This window comes from Bombus impatiens, unplaced genomic scaffold (genome assembly GCF_000188095.3).
Source record: "Bombus impatiens unplaced genomic scaffold, BIMP_2.2 scf_1587, whole genome shotgun sequence".
Taxonomy (NCBI): Eukaryota; Metazoa; Arthropoda; class Insecta; order Hymenoptera; family Apidae; genus Bombus; species Bombus impatiens.
This window is the reverse complement of record NT_178006.1, coordinates 6,321-27,642: the sequence shown is the minus strand read 5'-3', so window position 1 is coordinate 27,642 and position 21,322 is coordinate 6,321. Positions and strand designations below refer to the sequence as shown.

General features: G+C 38.0%; 1 protein-coding gene across 1 annotated transcript in view; it reads left to right on the top strand.

The window, feature by feature from the left end:
• LOC117152425 overlaps positions 1–16,083 on the top strand; it is a 49,076-nt gene extending 32,993 nt beyond the window's left edge. The window contains exon 2 of the mRNA XM_033324190.1: positions 15,683–16,083. Coding sequence (XP_033180081.1) covers positions 15,683–16,068 — 386 coding nt within the window. The 3' untranslated portion in view covers positions 16,069–16,083. The remainder of the gene's footprint in view (positions 1–15,682) is intronic.
• Positions 16,084–21,322: the final 5,239 nt, after the last annotated feature.

The following is a 21,322-nucleotide window of genomic DNA, read 5'->3' as shown; positions in this document are numbered from 1 at the left end:
CAAGCTAATTAATTGAAAAGTAAACCTTTATTTGCCAAAGAAAGTTTCTGATAACGAGTAAAAATCTCTTTAACGCTAATAAAACTTAGCCTTACCCTAGACCGAAGAATTCTCAGATATATGTCACGATAATATATGGCTTATAGAAATCAAAGATTTACCCCATGTTAAAGATGGTTAATAACGTTAGAAATCGAAAAGGGAATCGGAAATGGAAAATCCAAAACTGTCACACGTAAATTTCTTGCGTTTCTTACAATGAATTTTTCGTGAAAAACTTCGTAAAACAAAAACTAAGAAGAATCCTCTTGGTTTTAAATATATCACGTCAAACGTAAATTTTTCACACTCGACTAGTAATTCATACTCGATAATCCCTGAAAACTTTTCACCTAAAGATAAATAAATCGAAAGACCAATCATCCTATCTTTAAACATACGTCGCCACTTGACGAAAGAATTTTCTCAACTCCAGACTTACCAAATGCAAATTTCTCGGACTTATCAAAAGTTGCAAAAAAATTGATACGGTAGCGACCGATCAAAAAGCAACTTTTTCATCATAAAACACGCGTGGCTCTTTGCAAACATATTTCTTACTTTCATTATCAATATACTCTGAAACGACCAGCTCTCTCAAAGAGGCTTGAAAAATGGGAAGAGCAGTAGGACAGGAAAAATTGACATCTCCTTGTCACCGATAAACGATATAGCTTGCGAAAGACTAATCGCATCGGGGTGACGGGCTTTCGTGCGCAACTTAACGAGAGTCAAACTTTAAAGCGAAGCTCTTGCACGTCGATTCGGCAGCGGCAGCGGCAGCCAACGAAGATGGAGAAGAAGATGGTGACGCGCGGCAAGGGGCCGCAGAGGCCTGCGGCGAGCAGAGATTAAATCCTACCATGGTAAAGAGCTAATCTGTCCGTCTCTCTGCTCTTTTCTCTTCCGGCTTCCTCCTGCGGCGCATTCCTCGTCCTGCCTCATTCTCCATCACCCTCTTTTCATCCCTTGTCCCAACCTTTCTGCCTTATCCATCGGGGCTTTCCATCATTTTTCCTTCTTCGTCTTTCGTCCTTTCTTTTCTTCCTGGAAATGGAAACGTTCAAACCGTTCACGGTGGCCAACCCCCCTCGTACTCTTTTCCACACGCAGAGCACAGACCTTGTAACAGAAGACTCCGTTGAATTCCTCGTTTGGCTGTCGATCAAACGTTCAACTTTACGTTTTTTCCACTCTTTCTTCCTATCTCTTGCCGAGCCAACCCTGCTTTTTGACACAGTGATTCTCTTTCGTGGTCGTTTCATAGGTTATCCAATGAATGGACAAACGGATTTCAATCGTTTCGTTTTCTTCGTTTCGTGCGATTGCAACGGTGGCGGATTGGTGAACGTTTATCTCGACTGACCGAGTAACTAATTCACGTTGGAAATGTTTTTGGTAAATGTGTCGAATGAACAATCTCTTGCGAATCTACGTCTTAAAATAATTAGTACGAAATCACTATTTGCCCAGCTACTTTATTTTAAATTATTATCTATTATCGTTAAATCGAAATAGAAGATATAATAGTACCTAATTATTGTACGACTTATATGAAGATCTAACCTGATAAGGAAATATATTTTCACAAAATAATCAACGAAACATCGTCAAAATTTTCTTCTTCCGCGTGATGGACACGAATTTTCAGTTTCTACATTCTAATTGACATTTTGAAGAATCCTTTCGGTCAATTGAACAAATTATAACGATATTTTCAACCTTTTCATTAAATTTATTACACTGATCGAACTACTTTTCAATTCTTCAGCATGCACTTTATTATTAGTCAACTCGTACAGAATAGAAAATAGTGTTTTGAAGATCTTTTTGTCAGCAGATAACAATTTTCGTAATGTATTGAGAAATCTGTTCCTTATTGTATCTAAACAAGCTTTCTTTCTCCCGTGAAGAATCGATCTGTAAAAATTAAAGTATATTATCTATCTACGCCAATTAGAAACTTGCAACGACTTCATAGTTGAAAATTATGAGCTCTACAAGTCTCTCCACCTTTAGAATCTTTAACGATTATTTCTCCCAGAGATAATAATTTTTATGTCTGTTACTTCCAATCGTCAATTTTGCGAAGAATTGAATGGCAAAGATTAAACGAACGGGCATAACAATTTTTACAGCCTCTATCCTTTCGTTTCACGGAGATTTTTTTCAAGTCCTTCCTTCCCTCTCGAATAAATCTCGCTAGTAGAAAAAGCTACACTTTAACCGACGAGGATTTCCATAACCTGGACGAAAGGTCGTCCAACAATGTTTCAGATAACTCTTTCAGCTTCCACTTCTCCTTAATTAATTAACTTTCTTATATACCTGGTACCCATCGACGGTTTCTAACGAACAATTTCACGCGTGTGTCTCGATTATATTTACATATCTTTCTTAATTCCCTTCGTTCGCGTTACCAGTTATTCCTTTGGTCGCGGCTACTCAAATGTGGGCAATGCGTTTCAAGAACTGAGAAGCAAACGAAGGCCGCAAATAAGAATTTCAGTCCCTTGTCTCCGAGAACAAATGTCAAGAATTTCATTATTCCTATTTTTCTAAAATTCCTCGACTGTAAAATCGCGACAGAGTTTGTTTTCCCCTCAGTGGAATTATTCGATAATTCGACCGTTTTTTTTATTATATGTATATACAGCGACGAGCAAAAGTGTAAACACACTCCGCTGATTTTATGTAAAAGGCGATACTACGACTAATTTTTCAAGTGATCGGTAAAAATTAAGTAACAGTAACTACAAGCTGCGTCTGATTAACGAAATGTAATATTTTACAATAATTGTGTTTTGAAACAATGTTTACAGTTTTACACGTTTCGTCAGAAACGTTTATGATAGCATGTAAATGTCAGGGAAACGAAACTGTCAATAAGCACTGATTGTCCACTGTTTCGCAGTCAACTGTTCCACACCATTGTTAGATTACTTTTCAGTTTGATATGCTTAATCCAAGATGAAGCCACTTAGTGAAGATAAAAAGAACAGTATTATTTGTTTGTGTGATAAAGGTTTGTCATTGCGGCAAATTGCAGAGAAACGTGGTGTCAATCATACGATAGTTGCAAGAATAAGAAAAAAGTATGTTAGTACTTAGTTAGTAGTAGCACCAATTTCTTCACAAAACGGTAGACCTCGACTTATTTCGGATAAAGCAGCGCGTGAAATTGCATACTGTATTCGGTCGGATAATTACAAAACACCAAAAATTGCTGCTCAGGAAATCGAAATAAGTGCTAGCGAATGGACCATTCGTCGCTCTTTAAAGAGAATTGGTTTACGAGCGAAGGAAAAAGAAAGTAAACCAGCTCTTTCAAACAAAAATATTAAATTACGAAAACAATTTGTTGACACCCACAAAGAATGGACGACCGAAGATTGGAAAAGAGCTATATGGAGTGACGAAACAAAAATTAACAGATTCGAATCCGACGGAAGGTTCTGGTATTGGACTTCATCCGAGAATAATGATCAACCAGGTAGTACAAAACAAACTATGAAGTTTGGCGGTGGCTCGATTATGTGTTGGGGTTGCTTTACTCACAGAGGTGTTGGTTCCTTAGTTCGAATCAAAGGTATAATGCGAAAAGAGCATTATTTGATCATTCTACAAAGTAATTTACCTTCCGTAGTTAATTCTATTGGATATAATGAACGTGAAGTAATATTTCAACAAGACGGGGATCCTAAGCATACTGCAAAAATAGTTAAAACCTGGCTAGAAAGTCAAATTTTTCTGTGATGACGTGGCCAGCACAAAGTCCGGTTATGAATCCGATCGGAAATTTGTGGTCCATTTTGAAAAGAAGGCTAGCAAAATATAATAATCCACCTTCAGGTGTTCATGAATTATGGGAAAGAACACAAAAGGAATGGCACAATATTGAACCACAAATAATTAAAAATTTAATTCACAGTATGCCTCGTAGATTAAAAGCATTAAAAAAAAGTAAAGGAAAGTGGACGAAGTACTAGGTTGAAACCTTGATTCGACGAGTATAATTAAAGTACAAAACTGTAAACATGGTTTGAGATGTCCATTTTTGTAAAATGTCCTGTACATTATTAATGTTAATGAAAATGAACTATTACATTTCGTCAATCAGACGCAGCTTGTAGTTACTGTTACCTAATCTTTACCGATCACTTGAAAAATTGGTCGTATTATCGCCTTTTACATAAAATCAACGCAGTGTGTTTACACTTTTGCTCGTCACTGTATATATAGGTCGGAGATGAAAGGACATCGGAGCCTTCCCCTTGGAACTTGGGGAAAATCCTTTAACACCGTAATTTAGATTCTACCATAGGCGTAATTAAACAATTGTCGTCATTCGATCCGATTGTATTTGTTCGAGATTTGTGATAGTGGGCTTGGGCTCAAGGCGACAACCAGTCGCCGAACGTAGCCACGGTCACGGGATGGACGTTTTGCCTGACGGGGGTGTGGAGTGGTTGTATGGTTCTCCCTAGAAATGTAGTTGTGGCGGCATACGGCCTCGAGAACGAGCCTAGCCAAATGGGATTGTACCTCGGAGGTGTCAATATAATGGAACACACGTTGTATTAATAATCAAACTCCAGGCAGAAACTGCCTAGCAACGGCGTTTGGAACTTTCTCGATGCTTCCAACGAGTATATAACAAACAAATGCAATCGCACAGCGAGGAAAATTTCCATCAGTTTATTATTCGTGCGATTGCCTTGGAGAGTGACACATCGAGCAGTTTATACCGAGCGTCTCAGCAATCGTATTTTGTGCCTAAAATTATTCTACGCATAGTAAAGAGTCATCCCATTGACGGTGGATTCGTTTGAACCCAAGAACATTGTTAATAGCGTTCATTAAACTCATTATTCGTCAAACTTATTATTCGTTAAACTCAATGTTCATTATACTTTGTAAAAGTCTTGTATATACGTGTAAATATAATCTCTGCTTCGTAAAACGATGGCTAATCCAAACGAAGAATTGTTACGCGCCCTGAATTCTAATGTTAACCCGACATATATATATAATAAATATTAAATACTTTTTATAATAGTGGGTAATTATTTGTGAAGATTGCACGGGAAAGCGATACATTGTAAATGGATTATCGTGTTCTTCTTTACTTACTATTATATATTACTATACTATGCTATACTATACTATACTATACTATACTATATTATTATGTATATATACAGGAGAATGAAATCATTTAGTATCTCGTGAAATAGTACTCTCTTTAGTCTTTCATTTTCATAATTTGGAAATGTTTCAGCTTATATGTCGATTCGATATTCGCTGAATAATTTCAAAGATGAATGAAACGTCGTTCAATATTCAGCCATAGTTTCGTAATTCTTCTTAGCACGCGCATTCCAACAGTATTCATTTGACAACTTGTAGTTTTCCAACACACAAATTCTCTCAACTCTTTTGTATTATTTGCAGTTTAAACATCTTTCTACATATATATTCACTCGATATTGCACAATTTCAAACCAATAACATCGTCGTATTGACTAAAATTTATATACTAAAATTCCAAACGATGAAAAAGATGAAAGTTAAGAAGGTTTATTTTAAGAAGTTTCAAGGACTTTCAATCTCAAAGAGGATCTTTTCCCCTCGGCACTTACACAGAAAATTCTACTTTTCATCCTCTTACCATCTTTATCGAAAGGAATCGAAACCAACCGCTTTTTTTCACATGGCAGATTTTCATTGTAAAAATGCTAACCCGAAGTACTTATCGGAAATTCATAGATCTAAAGGCTATCTATCATTATCGTCGCAACTAAAATAACAAAGAAAATGAAATATACCTTTGTAAACTAAAGTCTACGATAAACTGGTGGATGCTATTACGAGATTCTTAATTAAAAAAAAAAGAGAGAAACAATAATAATAAATAGTATCCAAAAGCCTGAGCCTCTCCGAACCAGATAGTCGAATGTTCATTATCGATCTACGAACTTATCTGCTACGAAACAAAATTTTTCAATCGGAAAAAAATTACTTATCACTGTATATTCTACCATTCTTAGTCTACCATAGGATTCCCCATACTCTGAAACTCTACTCTCAAATCTCTCTCAAACCTTCGTGTCGGACAAAAGACTTCGGCATCGTAAAGATCCCACCTTCGGGATCAGCCAGCCCCTTTACCACCCACGTAATCCATACACGATTAGGCCGATGAAAATTCCGGCGGAAGCTTGTATTCGTACGAAGGCTACCAACTCTTGCTAACGGACAAAAACGTCGTTGGGTCACCGCGGGGGCGGCGACTCGAAACCGAGGGGTGGAGGCTTTGGCCGTGCCGAACTACGAGGATTTCGAAGCGAAGCCCTCGTCTGGGTTGGGCAAACTGACCCAGATAGGTGAATAGTAAATGCACCCTCTACACTCCAGCCAGCAACCTCCGTTTTGCGGAAAATATCTCTTCCCCCGTTCCTACTCTCTTGGACACTGTACCAGCCTTTCGTCGCATTGCTCCGCTTCCAACCCTCGTCAGTGAGTGGACAATACAATTTCGAAATATGAATCAACGCGGGGGGATGGCCAGCGCTGTTTACAACCGCTCCGAGACAACGTCAAAAGATGAAAATGTATCAGTCAGTCGATGGACGGCAGAAAGGGAAAAGTTGCCGTGGTACTTTTTATTTATTCCATTCCTATTTTTTTCTCTTGTTAATCCTTGTAATAGAGTTTATTGCTTTTTTCCTTTCCTCTAATTTTGCTTGCGGACGTTCATACATAGTTTTTTCACGTCGATACGATTACTAGGAACATTTGCAGATGAACCATGGACGAATTTTTTGGTGTCATCTTTTTTTTAATCATCGTGGAGTGGTTATTGTTCTTTCTTTCTTTATTTATTCATTTATTAATTTACTTATTTATTTAATTGTAGAAAAGTTTGCGTCCTTTTTGAGTTAGTTAGTAGGAAATTAGTTAATTTTGAGTTGGTTAGTAGGAAAACGATAGGGGGAATTGGTTCGTTAGTTTTATCGGAAAATTGTGGCTTCTTTCAAAAACAGTGGCGGTTGTTTGCGAATGAAGAAAGCAAAGAAAATAGACCGGTGCGATAAACATACCAGTGGGTATTGCATAAAATGTAATCAGGATATAAGCAGCGTAAGTAAACAAGTGATGCAAAGTAAAGGAACAATGTGAATAAACAAGGTAGGATGTCAACAACAAGCAAATCAACGATGTAAACAAACAATTTGAACCTTGAACTATATAAACTAATACAACTAGAACTATAAATAAACTGGTAGGCAAATAAGTAAAGTAATAGGTGGCGTAGGGTATAGTAATTGCAATTTCGCAGAAATTTTCTGTCATTTAGAAGCAAAGGTATGTAGACGCGCAAATCAATCCCAAGAACCATAGAAAAATTTCAATCGAACTACGTTCCCGCTACTGGGGGAAGATTCACCCAAGGAGTGCTATTATCGGTCGTATAAGTAAGATTATAATATTTACGAAACTTGAATAATCGTTGTATTTAATTTCAAGTTTGTGCTGAAAATGTTATGCCAAAGTATTTTTCCAAGTATAGCGCGATTTTCTGAAACTCATCCTTCGGTGGAACGCTCCAATGCGAAAATATTTTATCGTTTTTATACAGAACTCGGAGATTTATCTAAGAGAACCGAAAAATCAGTTAGGGAGTCAGAGACGGGCGAAAAAAGCCGGGACAACGCGCTCGGTTCTCGTTTATTCAAATTACTTGTGCCGGAACACACCGTGATCGCTTATCCCATTGAAACGAATTGTTATTTTGTTAAGCTTAGCCAAAGGTAGAGAAGCTCGATTATTTCGACTCGATGAATTTCAATGTTTGCCTCGTGCTGAACCAACGAGATTATTAACATCCAGCTCTCCGTAGAGAACGTGCTAATTCTCATGGAAATTTTCGTGAAACGAACAGAATTACTTTAACAAATGCCAAATGGAATCTTTGTTTGCACGATGTCTTATTTCGCTCATCTTTTTCCGACGAATAATGCTATTTTAAATCGTCGATTTAATCGTGTCCTCGTTCTCACTCTATTCATCACTACTATCTTACCTTTATCCTTGCACTCCCTCTATCTCGCTACTTTCGTTTCATTCCCCCATCTTTTTGTGACGAAGAGTCGTCGACGATCCGCAAGTCCGCAAATCCGCAAATTTCATCGACCGCAATGTATCAAGTCTCCTCGTTCGCGGAATTCAGAATAGCAATTAAGGATTCCATTCTTAGATTCCGTCGTAGTCTGTCGTTCTCTGTTGTTGTCTGTCGTTGTCTGCCGTTGTCTGCCGTTGTCTGTCGTTGTCTGCCGTTCTCTGTCGTCCATGCAGCATCGCATAGCATCGCGCCACCGCAATGACCACTATGCAGGACTGCTATGTGACCCCACGAGGATCAGCATGTGATCGCGCGCGCGTGCAATGCACCATCGTGGCAGGCATCCTGTTCTACCACTGTTTACGTGGAATTCGTGTTGGTTCTCTGAAAAATTGAGGCCAACAACAATTGCAAGGTATTTGCACGTTCATAGCTAAATTGCGAAATTGCCAGTTTCTAGAATTTCTTAATAACATCGTGTATCGTTTATTATCATTACATCGTCACAATTGGATTAACATTTATTTTTGAAATCTCTTATAGTTGTCTTACGATTTCATAAAATTGCGCTCGTTTTTCGCCAACATCTATCAACACGTTTGCAGTTAAATTCAGAAATTGTTTATTTCTGCAATTAAGAGAGCGCGGACAGTTTAATTTCAAATGCTCCGTACTCGTGCTTCGTAGTTTTGGTAAGAATTACTATCCATGACATAAAAACGGCACAACAACTGACATCCAATATAAACGTTTCATCCTTTTTGACGATGTCTTGTTGTCAGGATAATTTACCATTGCATTAATTATACCGCGTAACAAGCGTTCAGCCGATTATTCCCGATCGAAACAATTTTCTTCTCTACTTATTTTTTCGCTGATTTTTCCAACAATCCTTACATAAAATTATCACTGTAATTTGAATAGAAAATAATTTAACCAAATCACTTGCTACAAATAATCTGCCGTGCCGTTATAACTCGATTCTTTCACTCGACTACTTCCTTCGTCCGAACAACGTTTCCAAAGACCTTGAAGATTGCCGAAATTGCCACAGGGGAATAGAAGGTCCATGGTCGGACATCGTTGGCAATCAGATGACAAAATGCCCGAGCAAAGTCAAGCTTTTCTCACGTACGATTAAACGGTGTCAAGAGTAGTTCAGGTCGACGTTTCCCTTCCATTCGTTCTGCACTTGGTTCGATGACTTTCATTCGACGAAAGATATTTCAACGGGATGCACGACGACTGGTACCTGGTACCGCACTCTGCACGCCGGGAACACGTAGTAAACCAAACCCAGATAGTCCAGATAGCCCAGATAGGTAATTAGCTGGCTAAGCACTAGAGTACTCGGTACACGAGGATCCTTGAAACAGAATGTAGCTTGGAGGTGAAGAAGCGTACGATGGCCCGCGAGCAAGCGGAAGCAGGGACAAGTAGAACGGTAGTCTGCCTGCGGCATGGCAGTGCCGTGACTAATCTGGATCTGTGGCTGAACAAGTACCACTTGACTAGCCTTCGTCCGGGAGTTGCCATCACTCAACGACCACTTTGCGCCCCTACGACCTCCTTAACATAATATACATATAAATTATATATATAGATAGATAAAAGGTACCTAGAAATAGGCGTCGAATAACTTCGCGAGCTAGTGTAAGTAACGTTTTTCTACTATTTCTACTATTCTTTATTAAAATGTGATATCGAAATACGGATGTATTTACTGCACTTTTACGTGATTCGAAGAAGCTATTTTGCAATCGGACGATGCGGAAATAGAAATGTCAAGGTGCGATGCCGAAACCCGACTCGAAACATGCCTTAAGATATTATACAGAGTATAGTATATGTATACACCTCGCTCACCCTTCCCTTTTGTCTCTTACGATAGTTTCTACGATGAAACGAGATTCCAAGCGAACGCTACTTGCATTCTGCGGATCGAAATTCTTTAGAACCTGTGGATTATCGTGCATGTTACACCTGTTTCCCCCTTGGAAATTTCCACATCTTGTCTTTCACTTCCAGATGTGAGATCCGATCGAGATAGTAAAATTTCAGTCGAGAATTGTCTGAATTTGATTAATCTTTCGATTGTGGAGCAGACAGATGACGGACCAGTTCATTTCCGTTTGGAGATATTTTTATTTTTGTTCGAGTGTTTGTTCAATCTAAGAAGCTGCTTTGCAAATGCAAAGATACATACTTCAACATTCTTTGATTAAAAGATAACAAATTTGAGAAAAATGATTGAAACATAATAGATTATTCGCTTAGATGGAGTTTACAAGTACTTTTAAAGAAATGCGAACGAATTTGTCATTCAACTTAGTAGACGTTTCAAACCAAATTATTATATTAAAATTATGTTCTATGCACTTTGCTTTGTCGTTAATCAAACGGGGCTATTTCGTGCTTAAAGAAAGGAGAAAAGTCGAAGAAAAACTCGTTGGAAAGGGGTGAGACTCGAGGAGAACACGTGACGATTTCGCGTGACGCAAGAGAACTCACTCGGGTCTCGTTTCCTCTTTACGACGGATTTTGCCGTCACGTTTACTTTCTCTCGAGTGTCTCGGAAACGTACATATGCCTCTTGTCGTCTAACTTGGCAACCTTAAATTACTCGCAAATTGTTCCTGCCACCAACAAACTTTTCCAGCAAAGATATTGCATAGTTTTCCACAACCGTATTCCTACGGTATTAAAATTTATTTTTTACAATCTTACAATACGAATTATCAACATGTTACCTACATTATTTTATCTGAAATAACGCAGACCAATTTATTATTTGCATTTATTATCATTTTATTTGTATCTCGTTTCTCCAAGTTAAATTTATTACGTTTAAATTTCGATACTGCTGTAATCTACTTTCAATTTCGATACTTTTTCGATACTTTCAAATTCAATACTACTACATCTACATCTACATCTACATCTACCATAATCGCTAAAATCATATATCATTCCCTTTTTGTTATTTTTTCTATCCCTTTCTATCTTATTTCTTGTAAAATTGTTTCCTAATTAAAATTATGTACTGTTAAAATTGGCAAAATTTTAGGCCGTGTTCTTTCTTGCTTCTTTTCTCTCTTTTTTCTCTTCTTTTCCTCTTTCTTTCTCTCTCTTTTCTTTGCTTTTTTTTAATCCAGTTAGTTCTTTGTTCGAATCAGGCAATAAACAACGGAACAGTGTCCAACGGACGAAACTGTGCTCTTGATCTTGCTTCTATCAGATGTATCGGTTGGAAACTAGTTTCGTTTCCACCATTTCGAGACCCTGGATTTACGACGTTGAATCTGTTTGCCGTTTAGCGTAAACAAAGATTTAGGTCGATGAAATTTCATCTAGATACTCAAACAGTTCTGTAAAAATTAACTAAAGGCATCTTCCTATTTAAAATGTAACAACGCCTGATATTCATTTAAGCCGAGCGATTTCCATTTTCGAAAAATATACTCGCACGAAAGCGTTGTAGATTATCTCGTTGCATGCGAAAAGTTGGGGGAATTTTTGTTATTGAGAAATTATCACGGACTTTGCAAGTACTTTTAGATATTTAAAAAGAATTATCCTCGATACTCTTTTACCATGATGTGAAAGTTCAACAAGACATTGACAATTTTTTAAAACAATTCTCAATGTTCGAAGAGAATTATCTATCGAAACAGTAAAGTAGATGAATTACTTTTTCACGGTAATATAACAATTGTACATGGCTTGGACTGGCTTTGGATTCATCCAAAATTCTTTAAAATCACATATCCATTTGTATGAAAAACTTATTGTGAAAAAGGGAAGATCGTTAAATCTCATTTTCACTATAACAAAATATTGCAGGGCCTAATCGTAATATAATTATCAAACTATCTTACGGATGACGCGTGAATAAACAATATGGATGCCTAATAATACATGTTATAAGAATATCGATTTCCGCCACCGAGGACCTCCTTCCATTTTCTGTGTCGCATTGAACGTCTTAAACTAACTGTCTAGATTACCAGAATATTTATCGATCGTCTGAAAAATAATTCGAAACTTTCGAGAACAATTTATTTGAGCAATAGGAATAAGCAATTTCAAATTCATCGTAACGCGAAAGATTAAAAATCGTTATAATAATAATTAATAAACGATCGTTTGATTTGTTCGTGATTCTCTAAATTAATCCTAAACACAAAACCTTCAAATTCACTATAATAATCGGTAGATACGCCATTTAGCGAGTAGCGTGTAATATTATTGTATTTCGTAGAATCAGCAGATGCTTGTTGTAGGAGTCGTAGGAAAAAGCGGAACGAGTTTGCTTCGCGATACAAGTCACAGCAGAAGTTCCCTCCGCCCTCTCGCCAGTCCGAAAAATATTGCTTGTAAATTTCTAGCGGACAGACCAGTATATCTTGTCCTCTCTTGGCCACTTGATTTACCTCCTCCCATGCTCTTTTTTTCCTCCTTTTTTCTCCCTACCACGCAACGGTTTGTTTTCACGCGCATTTTTAACGATCACTTGGACGAAGCGACGCTCGCGTTCATTTCCCGTCGTCGTAAATTCTTGCTTTCGTGATAGCATCCACCTTTACCCATCCTTATTTGCCTATTCTTTACCCAGATTATTTGTTTTCTCCAGGCAAATGCCATTACGCCAGCCTTACGACGCGAATTTTTCAAAGTATCTTCTAAAATAACATTGACAAAATTGACCCAGTCGATTTGAATGTTGAATTTTATGATACTTTGTCACGTATATCGCGTTCAAAACCAGGGGGATAGAAATCTTGAAAACGTATCTGCAAGTTTAGTTATCTTGCCAGAAAACGTTATCTTGCCAAGTTTAGTTGATTATTTAGAAAGCGATACTTTTCGTTTAGTGGAAGATTTGTAGATCGATGAAATTTAGTTGCCCCACGCGTATACCTATTCTGTAGAAACAGCTACATACAGATACAACCGATCCAAGTGACTAGTTAGCAATGTATATACACGGTGGTTGGTAACTGGTGGTACAAGCGGAAGGGTGGTGATTCTACGCGAAAAAGAAGTCGAAAATATAGAAAAAAATTTTTTTTCTTGTTTTTTAAATTTTTTTAAAAATCTACAGTGAGATCCGTTATAACGAGACGTGATAAAGTGCACGCGTATCGAGCGAAAATTCAAAGTCGATTTTCTCGAAAACAAAGCCTCAAACGAAAAATTTTTATTCTATATTTTCGACTTTTTTTTCGCATAGAATCACCCCCTTTCCGCTTGTACCACCAGTTACCAACCACCCTTTAGATGCGAACCTTACGCGTTTCAATCAGTTTGTAATAACTGATTTATGATAAACATAAATGTCATCGTTCAACATACGAGAACGCGCGTTCAAATTAACAATTGTCATTTTGTTATTATTATGATATATTAGTTACGAAAGAACTGCAAATTTATCAGTGTAAATATCTCTTGTGACAACAGAGAAGAAAGAAAGAGGATGATTTCTAGCGTTCTCAGAGTGCCATATATAGAAAAATTGGCACAGTAGAGGATATTTGTTCCGTTACTGAACGTTATCGTGCGCCAGTGTTTTCCAATTTCCAATCAAATATTTTTGTCGGTTCAGTGGAATATCTATATTAGTGATGTATAGGTATGCAAATTTGGAGAAAGCAGGCTGAAATGTAAGATCGAAGTTGTAAAAGATTATGTTTCAAGGCAGAAGTTATTTAAAATTATTTAAGATAATAGATAATTTAAACGAAGTAAAGCTTATAAAAATTCAACGTTGCAGTTGATCTTGTAAGAAATGCGATTTTTGAAATATTCAAGGTAGAAGCAGAATCTTACGATTAAGGTATATTCAACCCAGAAAATGAAGAAGAAAAAAAATAAAAGAACAGATATCTAATTAAGTCATAAAGGAGCAAATAAAACATAATAAAGTAAATAAAGACAATTGATAAAGACAATTTTGGTAATATTCGATCTTAGAATTAAATGCTTCGCTAAGAAATGAGATGCGCCATTTGTCACATTTCTTTCGTTGTCTTCGATTAAAATGTTATATAGTAGAATAATAGCTTAGACGAAAACTCTTGGTGGCAACTGTAGATATTTGGGCCTGTTTTAGATCAGAATCTAGAAACTATCCTCGCCGGATACGTTAGCGGAAGTTTCGCGAATCTTCGAACATCGACGGGGCGGGCTGTAGGACGATAGAAACTTTCGAAACCCACTTGCACGATCTGTATTGTTTCGTGGTTGTGTATCGTGTTCCTCTGGACGGGATAAGAACGCGTTTCCACAGCTCCAACAACTTTCTACACGTCGAACGCGCGTCGACATCTCGGAACGCGAACGATTCTTTTCATTCTTACTCGAAACTTTTTCGCTTCAGAATGGCTACTTTGAAGTTTTAAGTTGTCCCAAGTTCGTTGCACGGGAATGGAAAATATTTCCTCTCTGTTATTTTCACGTTATTTTATATCTTTATCTTTGTTTCCATAGATTAAACTATCAACTCGTTTAGGTTCTCCAAGTGTCCAAATGTACGAATATTTTGAATTTGCGATGAAATTTTTATCAAATTGAAAGAATTTCGAAAGAGTTTGCCAGTATCTTCTCCGATTTTGCCAGCTTGCTTGGTGCAGCGTGGAGAATTCTACCGAGAGTGTCGCTGCCTCTCGGCGTTCCAAAGTTCAAAGCTCGTCATGGAGGCAGGTTGAAAAGTTTCGCGGCCCCTTCGACTTCAAAGTGGAAACGGGTCTGTAATTTCTACATTCGCAAGCAATCTTCCGTAGAACGGGTTACCCTAGACGACGCGACGCGACGTGGAAAGATGCGATACACTCGATTTACCGAGTTCGTGATTTAGTTCTATCGCATGGAGCTGCTTTGATCCTCTGTCGCGCTTGTACTAATTAAAAAATTCTACTTGACCCGTACCAATCGCGCAAAAATTCGTAAATTCTTTGTCAAATGAGAAAAATGTAAAATTATGGCAATTGTAGGTACGTACGTACCTACCTGTATACTACCGGTATTTAGTATCTATTCGATAATATTTTCTTTAATGTATTTTCTGCTTTTTTAACGTCTTTTCCAAATTTAGTTGTTGTTTGTTACACTACTTTTCCCCATATTTTTCAAAGCCACTCTTATTATTTTATTACTTTTATTGTTCATACTAGCATTCTTATCACAACTTGTGTTAAGGTTCAAGGTTTCAAGGTTCGGTTCAACAACTTTGAAAATAGAATTATTTTTAGCCGATTCTGCTGTTACTATGTTACCTTTTCTTTCAAATTTCTCATTAACAGACCCTTCACCATTTTTTAACTATGACAATCTCCCTATATTTATTTGTAATTTTGTCATAGTAGCAATATCGTATTCGCTAACGATAGGATAATAGTAAATTTTCTTGTATAAATAATTTTAACCAGAGGTTTCGCACCATCGTTCATTTTATCAGTATTACCATTGAACAAAGGATCGTTTGAAATTTATTTCACCAAAGAATTCGCATTGTTTCAGGGCTGACACACAGTCTCAAATGTTATAAATGCGGACAGTACAACGAGGGAGTCGGTAGCATCACACCGTGTATCAATTATACCGCTCACATGCATCTAAAGGAGTGTTTACCCACGGCCGAATGGTGCATTGTAAGTAAACATTTGTCTTATCTTCTATTCCAAACGGCATTTAATTCAATTTGTTATTCATTGTTTAATAGAGGAAAGGAACCTTCTTCTTTTTTTCCTTTTTTTTCTTTTTTTGGTAACGGGGAAAATTTGGAGGATTTGATCAGTTTGAATGATGTCAATCAACGAAGAACACGAGTTTCCGTGGCCTACGCTAAAAACCGAAATTTAAGATCAACTTTCAACATACATATTTTGCTGGATGTTGTCATTTAGCGAGCAAATTGCGAGCGACAAATTTTAGCAGCAGTTCGTAGATAGCGAACGACATTTGACTGTAATGGAAAGCGTATATATTACATTTGTCATTCTCGTATGTTCCGGCTAGCTCGGATTCCGACTCAAGTGGACAGTTCTGTGTATCGATTTATAAATTAAATATTACAACTACAAGTTTGAGGTTTACAGAAAAGAAGAAAAAGAAACGAAAAAAGGAAAGAAAAAAGAGTTGGATGCAAGTAGCAGAAAGAGTTTCAAGAGACTTTCAATGAACTGGGAAAGCGAAGATCGAAGCGGGAAGTAGAACAGCGTACTGAGTCTCAAATGGCGATCGTTAATTGCGGATAATCGTGGTTGTTTCCAAGTCGTGGCTCTGTTTCGTGTTTTTGTCGAGGAACAAAGTGCCTCCAAACGCTGTACAAGTACAACGCTATACAAAAAGTGCAGAGACGTTCACTTTTTGTCGTTGCGAGGCTGAAAAACACTTCAACTTGTTTCTTAAGAAGCGGAGCTTGTGGAATTATTTCGAGATAATGGAAAATGTTTGATACAGAGAGAAATTTCACTACTTTCTTCTTGTATAATAAATTTCTTCATTTCTATCAATATTTCGTACTTTCGTCGATTAACAAACAGATAGACGGTTATATTCTTTATTTTAGCCCCGCAGCCCAGAAATCCTAACTCGGTGTACACTTGTTCTAACTTTACGATAAATTGAACCAAAGAACTGTAATTGGGAATTGCTGTAGACTCCATCTCTCAATTCAACGACCTCGAGACACTTAATCGAATCGCGTGATCTGTTTATCGTGTTCTGGCACGTGTCTCACAATCGCAATCCTTGCCAGGATCGTCCTTGAAGGAGATACAATCCTGGTGAATTAACGGGCCATCTCGTTCGACTCTATCAATTCCCAATCGCGCACTGCCTTCCGGCTAGATCAGCGTCCCCGTAACTGCATTATCATATCATACCGTTGGATATTCTGACGTGGCCTTCGAATTACTGCCACCGGTGCGTTTGCCTGGTATTAATTAACATTTTGCGACAGCAACGGAATGACTGTCCGCTGTGTGAATAGATTTAGCCGATCTCCCATAGGACCGTCAGATCGTTTAATTGCGCGATAGAATTGGCAGCGAGTTAGATTCGATTTGGAAAGCGGGATTTTGGTTGTTTGGGAATTCTGTTGCTACTTGGAGTGATATATTCTACGGTGGAGAGGACGAATAGATGGCTCTTTAAAACCGGAAACGGTAACACGTTGCAAACTTTCCAGACCAGCTACACTCGATTTAGATAGCTTCTCACTGTTTTAGTTGCGAGTCGTTCCATTTTCAAACTCTCTTTATTTGAAATTTTCTAAAAAAGGTTTTCCAAAAGGTTCCAATTAGAGATAGATCTCCGATTTGAGTGATGAAATAAGAATTCGTTTAATATTAACAAATATTTCATCTATACGAGATCTCTTAAAATCAAATTAAAAGCTTCGCGATTCATCCGAATCAGAATTCTGCGAAATCGTAAAATCAGAGAATCTGTAAATTTCGGAGCTACGTATAAATCGTCTATACACGCGTTATTCGCAAATTATGACACTACCGTTTGGAAAGTATCGATATGAATGGTAGGTAGTGAAATATAAATTACGAGCAGTGCTCGTACATACGAGTAACCGTAGCCTGTATTCGAGTGTCGCAGATACTGCCCGACTTTTATCCGGTCGAACAACGTGAAGAGGATCACGATGTATCGTGTAACCGAGAATTGATAGCAACGTTCCCGACGGTAACGGTAGAAAGAGCGTCGCACTTCTGCCGACTTCTGTCTGGTACGTTCCCGATGGAACAAGGAAAATCAGGACAGATGGTCCTACGATAAAATACAACCAGATGGAACACTGACACGTTAAACGTCCATAAAAAATTAACAATTCAATGGCAAATAAAGCGGGTAAAAGTAAATTTCCAGATTTTCAACAGCTAGAAAATAAATAAACGGCGACCGCGTTTAATCAACGTGACCGCCGATTGCTTTCTTGAGCGATACAGCTGCTTTGCGGTGACACTGCAATCTCTATCTATCCACGCTCTAAATTCTCAATCAGACTCTAGCCGATATAGGAAACGACCAAAGTTGATATTAACGAATTGACAAAAGATATTACTACAACTATTGGCTTTTAAAAGAAGATGTTTAAAATGATTTGTCACCACAGACTGAGCACCTCTCAGTACCAAGTTGTTCCGAGCATTTATCCAACACGATGTAAGAAATCCAATGAAACAAACAGCACAAGCAGATAGAATATGATTTGTACACTGAATACGATAAATTGAAAAGAGTGGAGCAAACAAGTAGAAAACTTTATTTGCTGGTATGACAGCCTGTTTGCGACGGCGTTGGGGAAGAAAAAGAGAAAAAGCAAGCAAGAAAAAAAAGAGACGATAGTGTCTGAAAGCTACGTGATGCGCGCTTTTCCAGTTTTTCTACGTTCCACTTCTCACGTTTTAATGCATAAAACATTTAGATCGCGTCACCTCGACGCGATCCGTTTGAAGGTCGGAAGAGCTTTTTGACAAGTTTTCTAACAAAATAGGGCCACGGACAGGGTCCGGCTCCGATCTGGATGGAACCATTTCTCCAAACAAATTGATGCTCGTGTTAAAAGACACACGGTAGAGGTGTCAGAGCAGCGGTACTTCTTTCTTCTCAAATTTCCTCAAGGTCTTGGAAAAAGCCCTGAGATATCGCGTTTCGTTGTTTGTTAAGTAGAAAAAGCTTGTAGCCGTTAGGAAAGGTTGACGGCGGCTACTTTGATCATATTCGGCACTCCAACGACTGCATCGATTCCATTACAAAAGAATCTGCTTTCTGTTGCCCCCAAATGTCTTCATTGCTTGTGTTTCAAACGTATCCGTGTCAATCGTTCCCACCGGCAGACAAATGGCTCACAGAAAGGCGAAACTATGTTCCTTCATTTTCCAATTCTGTACTACCTAACCTCAACCAGGATTCTTTCGTATTACTTACATCAGATAAAAGTATATCTCTATCTAACCTATATCATTTGCCAGCTTTCTATCAAGTCTTTCGTTCGTAAAATTTCTTTACAGACGAATATCATTCGTTTAAATTCGATTCTCAGAAACTTGTTGTCGTCTAAAATAATCTACGATACACAGCAGAGTCCTAAAATAAAATTAAAAAATAACTTAAAATTAATTTTCAATAAAAACAAACATAACTAAAGTCGCAGTTGTCAAAAGAAAGCATCATTAATTTTCACATTAGAATCCCCAAAGCTTATGCTTCTCATAACTTGTTAATTTTAATTCAAGAAACTTTGGCTAATCGATTCCGTCCCCTGAAAGCCCTTTTCATCCATCTTTCGACAACTCGTCTCTCGGAACGAAGATCGATGGATTAGCCATAGACAATCAAGCACGTGAACTCTGGGAGCCACTTACGTATTTCCAATGCTCGGCGCTAGACACCAGCGACACGATACAATACGACACGATACGAGACGATACGACAGAACGTCGATTATTCGCAGTTTGTTTTGTGATTATACATCGACTTCGTTTAAAGCTTTTTACGACGAAAAAACGCGTGCTACGCGTTTATAATTGCTGCCGAAAATGCCAAGCGGCAGTGCGTGCTCGCGCGCGCTTGTGCGTCCAACTTAATCTAATTTGTAATTATTACATGAATGAAAATTTAGTAGCAGTTCTTAATTTATATAGTGTTCCAAAGTATAAACACACGCGCGTGCGCGCGTATGTATATGTGTAGGTATGTATTTCTTTTCACTAAATCATACGAATTGTAGCTTTACATATATGTACAGTATATTTATTGTATATTGCACTGTAGTTAAAGGGTTAAATCGAGCTAGAAATTAGGAAAAAGCAGACAGCTTCTCTATGAACGTTGTCAGTAGCACAGTTGTTCGATTCAAGACCAACGCAACGTATTTACATTTCCCCACCCTCGTCCCCCATCCCCAACTGCTGATTCCAGTAGACATTGTTCGTATGCGTAACGACGCGACACCAGGATTTCCTCTCCAGCCAGTACGCTTTAACCAGCAAACAGAGATGCTCGCAGTTTCGCAATGCAATTGGATCAGCGTGTACGTCGAAGTACCGTCTCCGGTTAAGAGGCGGAGAACCAGCCGTGTTGTCGATGAACGATGCTTCGAAACTTCGAGTTCGGTTAAACTTTGCTGGGACACATCTAAAACCCATCTTCCGAGATACGTAATTCTTTTTCTAACTAGAAAATCTTGCCGTGACAAGTTAAAAGAGGAGTAAAATATCTTAAAGCTGTCCTTTAGTTTTTACTCCGCTTTTTAGAATTTCACTGGCTAAGGAATTATTCCGAGGTTAAGTGTCGTCCGTGATAATTGTAGCTGCTGGCTGTAGATGTCGCTGCTGGGGTACTGCTATAGTTTCTTCCTATTTAAGAATCGTGGAAGAAAAATCGGACTACGGATGCTGGGAATTTGAACCCGGGTCTCGAACGTTCGTAACCTAAGGCGCTAACCACTGCTTTTTTTTTATAACGTTTATTGACCAGTAGATGAGTATTATATTTGTATGTTGTTCACAATAAACAATGGACTTCGGTTGTGAGGTGGTTTAGGCAAAAGTACCGATACGTGACGGTACGACATAGCCATACAATGTTCTACGTGTCGAAATTACATTTTTTAGCTTACTATTTTTAAATTAGATTTAAGTCGCTGTAGAGCGGTGCTTATATACGATATTGTTTTTTTCTTCCTATCTCTGTCCTGAACACCTGGTCGCAAAAACAGGACAGTTCGGTAGTCTACTTTTGGTTTCGGAGGGTCTGTGAGATTTTGGGAAGGGGTGGGAGAGGGCGGTTGGGGAGAGGAAGGGAGGGGTGTTCTGTAAAATTATTTACAATATTTACAATGTTTACAATATTTGCACTATTTTACACGTTTTGTGGCTCTTTCTCTTGTTATTTTTTTTTATTATGGTTTCGGTATCCACCAATACTTTTTTATCTTTTTTCTGTGATTGTCTTCTGTGTCTTTTTGGGAATGGGCCATGTTGTATCTCCACCTAGTGTCTACGGTCTGTCCACTTAAGTTTTCCTCGTAGAGTATTGTTTTAATCCCTATTTTTCTTTTTATATGGTAGATTATTGGGATATTAATTTGGTCTTGGAGATAGTTTCTTTCGTTTAGGTATAAAACGCTTCCGGGGGGGG